The sequence below is a fragment of the Triticum dicoccoides genome, chromosome 3B (genome assembly GCF_002162155.2).
Source record: "Triticum dicoccoides isolate Atlit2015 ecotype Zavitan chromosome 3B, WEW_v2.0, whole genome shotgun sequence".
Lineage (NCBI taxonomy): Eukaryota > Viridiplantae > Streptophyta > Magnoliopsida > Poales > Poaceae > Triticum > Triticum dicoccoides.
In genome coordinates, this window is record NC_041385.1 from 826,201,660 (window position 1) to 826,206,633 (window position 4,974).

The 4,974-nt window shown below is 40.8% G+C and overlaps 1 protein-coding gene across 1 annotated transcript in view; it reads left to right on the plus strand.

Annotated features, from left to right (window-relative positions):
- LOC119280181 (protein RETICULATA-RELATED 4, chloroplastic-like) overlaps window positions 1–3,432 on the plus strand; it is a 21,096-nt gene extending 17,664 nt beyond the window's left edge. Inside the window, exons 2-9 of the mRNA XM_037561127.1 lie at window positions 24–471; window positions 642–710; window positions 1,525–1,656; window positions 1,739–1,792; window positions 1,888–1,932; window positions 2,588–2,727; window positions 2,954–3,079; window positions 3,156–3,432. Of these exons, the coding sequence (XP_037417024.1) occupies window positions 24–471; window positions 642–710; window positions 1,525–1,656; window positions 1,739–1,792; window positions 1,888–1,932; window positions 2,588–2,727; window positions 2,954–3,079; window positions 3,156–3,207 (1,066 nt within the window). The 3' untranslated portion in view covers window positions 3,208–3,432. The remainder of the gene's footprint in view (window positions 1–23; window positions 472–641; window positions 711–1,524; window positions 1,657–1,738; window positions 1,793–1,887; window positions 1,933–2,587; window positions 2,728–2,953; window positions 3,080–3,155) is intronic.
- The last annotated feature ends 1,542 nt before the right edge of the window (window positions 3,433–4,974 follow it).

The following is a 4,974-nucleotide window of genomic DNA, read 5'->3' on the forward strand; positions in this document are numbered from 1 at the left end:
CACCTCCACCCCCGCCTCCACAGCCACAATCCCTCCTCCCGCCTCGCCCTCCTCCGCTCCCTCCCGCTCCGCCTCCGCCTCGCCATTCCCCGCCCCCGCCTCCCCACCCTCCCCCTCGCCCTCCCCTCCTCCACCGGCGGCAACAACAACGACGACGACAACAACGGCGGCGGCGGCGGGGACGACGAAGCAGGGGACGGCGGCGGCGGCGAGTGGGGCGGGCACCGGGGGGAGGCGCTGTTCGTGCTGGCGCAGGCGGGGCGGAAGCTCTCCAGCCTCCCCGCCGACCTCGCCGCGGCCGTCGACGGCGGCCGCGTCACGGGCGACATCGTGCGGCGCTTCGCGGAGATGGACCGCTCGCCGCTGCTCCGCTGGCTGCTGCGCTTCCGGGGGTTCAGGGAGCGCCTCCTCGCCGACGACCTCTTCCTCGCCAAGCTCGCCATGGAGATGGGCGTCGGCATGATCGCCAAGGTCCGTGCCTCCGTGGGACATAACGCGGATGCATCCCAGTTTTCTTATCTTATCCTCTGATTTTCAAAAAATTTAAATCACGCGTTAATTTGGGTTGGTTGGATTGGAATTGGATCTTACGATGCTGTCAGTCTGACGCTTTTCTGTGCTGCTTTGTCTGTTTGTTTCAGACCGCTGCCGAGTACGAGAAGAGACGGGAGAACTTCGTCAAGGAGATTGACATCGTCATCGCTGATGTGGTATGCCTGCCATTTCTTTTCTTGTCTGCTACTGATGAAGACGGGCAATTTTTACATCTGTGCATACATAACCCTGACCTTTCAAAATCAAACTAGCAAACAACCATGGATGTGAAACTGTTTTTACAAAGATAGCCAATCAAACATACAGTACTCTGTCAATCGCTGTTAACTTTTACTGGGAATTCTGTTTGTCCTTAAATGGTAATGTTCGTCAGTGAGTGCAATAATGAAAGAAATACGATTGACTGAGTACTGTATGTTTTTTCCCAAGTGTTCTGATCTCACCCAGTCAGGAGTTTAATATGTGCTCTGCTCTGTTATTTCGGTACTACATTACCTTCTAAGTTGAAAAATCCTCAACTGCGACATATAAAGTTGGTATCAATATAATGCAATGAAATTACTATTTTTTCTGAATATCTAAAATGTAGCTGCGTTATCTGCTTGATTGGCTATCTTTGTAATATGAAATCGCTTGATATATGGTGGGGCCTTATTACAATAATGGTAAATCTTGGAAGAGAATAGCATTTTTATTTTCTCATGGAAATGCGTCTTGCTATCTTGTTAAATGTAAATGAATAATTGATCACAGAAGTAGAACCTCAAACTATACAATATGTGCTGAGGATATTGGTACTGATAGAACCATTCTGTTTAGAACCACACAAAGAAAGGGTTGTTGGCTTCTGTTTTTGTTTTCATTGTTGAATTAATTCACTAACTTATTCTAAATGAAGTAATTATTGTACTTCCAACTCATTGTTACAATTTTACTAAATCTAATTCAGTTCCTTCTTGTACTACCCAGGTCATGGCAATAGTTGCAGATTTCATGCTTGTCTATCTTCCAGCACCAACTGTGTCTTTGCAGCCACCACTTGCGAGAAATGCTGGACTTATTACTAGTTTTTTCCACAATTGCCCAGATAATGCTTTCCAAGTAAAGTGAACTTCATGATTTTTTCTACCTGAATACTCCTTTTCCCTTTTTATCAAAACACTTACGCTAACTTCTTTTCCAGATTGCTTTGGCTGGAAGATCATTCTCGCTTCTGCAGAGGCTAGGAGCTATTGTGGTAAAGTACATTCTGTTTTCATGGGTTATTTTGATACTCATATTGTGACCTTAAATTTGAGGTTTTGATCAACTAACAGTTGTGATCCTTTGCAGAAAAATGGTGCGAAGCTTTTCGCTGTTGGAACTGGTGCTTCTCTGGTAAGCTTGCCATGCCAGAAAAGTTGTATTGTGATGAATTGATAATCATCATTAACAACTTCTCTTGATTTTTGTTAGTAAATATGCCAATGTCAAAAAATTTCCCCTCTTTGGGCAGTAAACACTAGGAGAGGATCCTATTATGAGATTTTAGAGATTTTAAAAAAAAAATTGGACGAATTTTACAAGAAACTGTTCACGAATCATTGTAAAATATATCTGCCACTTGTTTTCATCTGGCTAAACTACTCATGCTTTTAACCTTCAATTCGAGCGACTCCAATAAAGTAGTGTGTTACGTCCGACACAATATTGAGCTAACTTGCTTGAAGTCTCCAGAGAGCTGTTTGGCCAGCTAAATACATATGTACTTATAGTTAACCAAACCTCCAGAAAATTGTAAGCTGGAGCTTTTACTTTGGAGTATGCAGACTCTCTAATAATTCAACTATCAGATATTTCTCGTGTTTTCTGTTTTTTGTAAGGCAATTTTTTTCCTTTCAGTAACTAAGGATTTATTTTTATGATGGCATAACTCTGTTTTTTCCTCTCAAGAACACATCTTTCTGAATTTAATATTTCTATTCTGAAAAGAAGCAATCTAGCAATGATTGTCACCAATGCCTGATTTCCTGAACTTTGTCATCTATCCCAGGTTGGTACTGGTGTCACCAATGCACTGATCAAAGCAAGGAAGGCTGTTGACAAGGACCTCGACGACGAAGTTGACGATATTCCAGTGGTGTCAACTAGTATTGCCTATGGTATATATATGGCAGTTTCTAGTAATCTCAGGTAAACGTATTCTCCATAATATTCAACACATGTAGCATAAATAAATCCTCTATTGAATCCATTCTCTTGTTTTTATCTTGAATGGGGCAACCATTACAAAGCATAGTATCTTTTTCCGAGGAATCCAAAGCACAGTATCTAATATCTGAAAAACAATGCATATTCCCTTTGTTCTTAACGGTCTTATTATTTTTAAGTGACAAATGAAAATTCATATCTCCAACAGGTACCAGATTTTGTCTGGTGTAATCGAGCAGAGGATGCTGGAGCCCGTATTGCATAACCACAAGCTGCTGCTGAGCGCACTCTGCTTCGCTGTTAGGACAGGGAACACATTCTTGGGTTCTTTACTGTAAGTATTAGCAACAATTGCGGAAGTCTCGGCCCTGTTACGACAATATTACTTACCAATGAACTTTTATGAACAGATGGGTGGACTATGCCAGGATGGTGGGTGTTCAAAAGGCCGAGGAGATCTAAAGTTGCAGCCTTTTTTGTTACTGAGCTTTGCCGGAATTCGGAAGTCACTACCATATCTTGCCTGAACCCTAGAATGCTGTTCTTCTCTTCGTATAGGGAATGCTTCAGGAGAGAGTTCATTTTATTTTCCTGAAAGCAAGAAGATAGATATATACCTGTCGAATTATCGTGAATGTCATTGTACTTGTCGTCGTATTATCATATCTTGCAGCTTGCAAGGCCATATAGCATGAATTCTTTAAAAGAAAAACTTCCCATCCAAAAAAATGTTTTTCTTTGCAGATATGTGTAAAATAGATGTGCTTGGAGTGCAATTCATTATCACAGGGAACATCAAAAGTTCATATAGATGTGATAACTCGCACAATAAAATAAAAGTTGCTCACGTCACTGTTTAGGAGCATCAGTGGCAAAAAGAAATGGCAGGCCAGAGAAATAGAGCAAACAAAGAGAGCTTGTTGAATAATTTTGAATATTACTAGTTGAAATTATGTCATTAAAAATATAAAAATACTCAAATAAAACTTGTGAGGTAATTTAACATTAAAGTAGTTCACCAGAATGGTGAAGCAATGCTAATTGTTATTGGGCAAAAGAAAGAATGCTGAATATGAGCGGCAAATCCATAGCTGGACATGAGCTATGATGGTCCGAGATGAACAGTAAATTTGAAGAAAATAGGTAAAAAAAATTCAAAACATTCTCAATTTTTGGCACATCAAAGATAACCAAATTTTATATGTGTGTGCAACTTTTACGCCAATATGACATTGGGGAGCTTGGGGTTGAAAAAACAAAATCAGTGCTCCAAAATCGATTTTGAACCTTTCTCAAAACTCTTAATTTTGCTTTTTTTTTCCTAGAGCTCCTCTGATGTCATATCATTTAGAGTATTTTTGCAGATTTGTTTGAATTTTTCTGTTATTTTTCTCATTTATTGTTCATGTGCTGGAGCATCTTATCTCGTGTGTCGAAACACCGTCCTCTTATTTTCTCTGTCTTCTATTCCTTCCATCCGGAAATACTTGCCGAAGAAATGGATAAAAATGAATGTATCTAAAACCAAAATACGTCTAGATACATCCATTTATCTAACAAGTATTTCCGGATGAAGGAAGTACTTGAAAAAACTTAGGGCATCTCCAGCACGTACCCTTAAAACAAACACACTATTTGCCCGCGGACCAGCCCCGAGTGATGTCCGGACACAGATACATGATCTGATCATACAACCCAGACCCTAAATGTCCGCCTATATAAACTTAAATAGATACTTAGAAAAATAGGAGCACAAGCCTTTCGCTAGCAATCACAAAGCCGCACAATAGTAAAGCCTTCTGCCAAATTCTAGCAATTAGCACAAAGCCTTCGGCCAAATCAATTAGTTTAGGCAGCTTTGGCCAAAGTAATGCCTTCATCAAATCAACTACTCCCTCCGTCCCACAAATATAAGATCGTTTTTCAGGTTAGCTTGAAAGATCGTTGTTCAAGTTAGCTTGAAAATCGATCTTATATTGCGGGACGAAGGGAGTAGTGATTAGTTTGGGCTGCTTTGGTGTCTTCCGTCATATCAACTAGTGATTTACAACCACCTTCCGCAGCATGCATGCAAAATATCATTTCGCCAAACAAAGAATCACCTTCTGCCAAAAGAATGCATAATCCTTCCACCAAATCAAATAGCAGCGCTTTTGCCTTCCACCATCCAAACGAAGATGTGAGGTGCACGTGCATTTGATCTTAACCCACACTTTACTTCTAACTTAG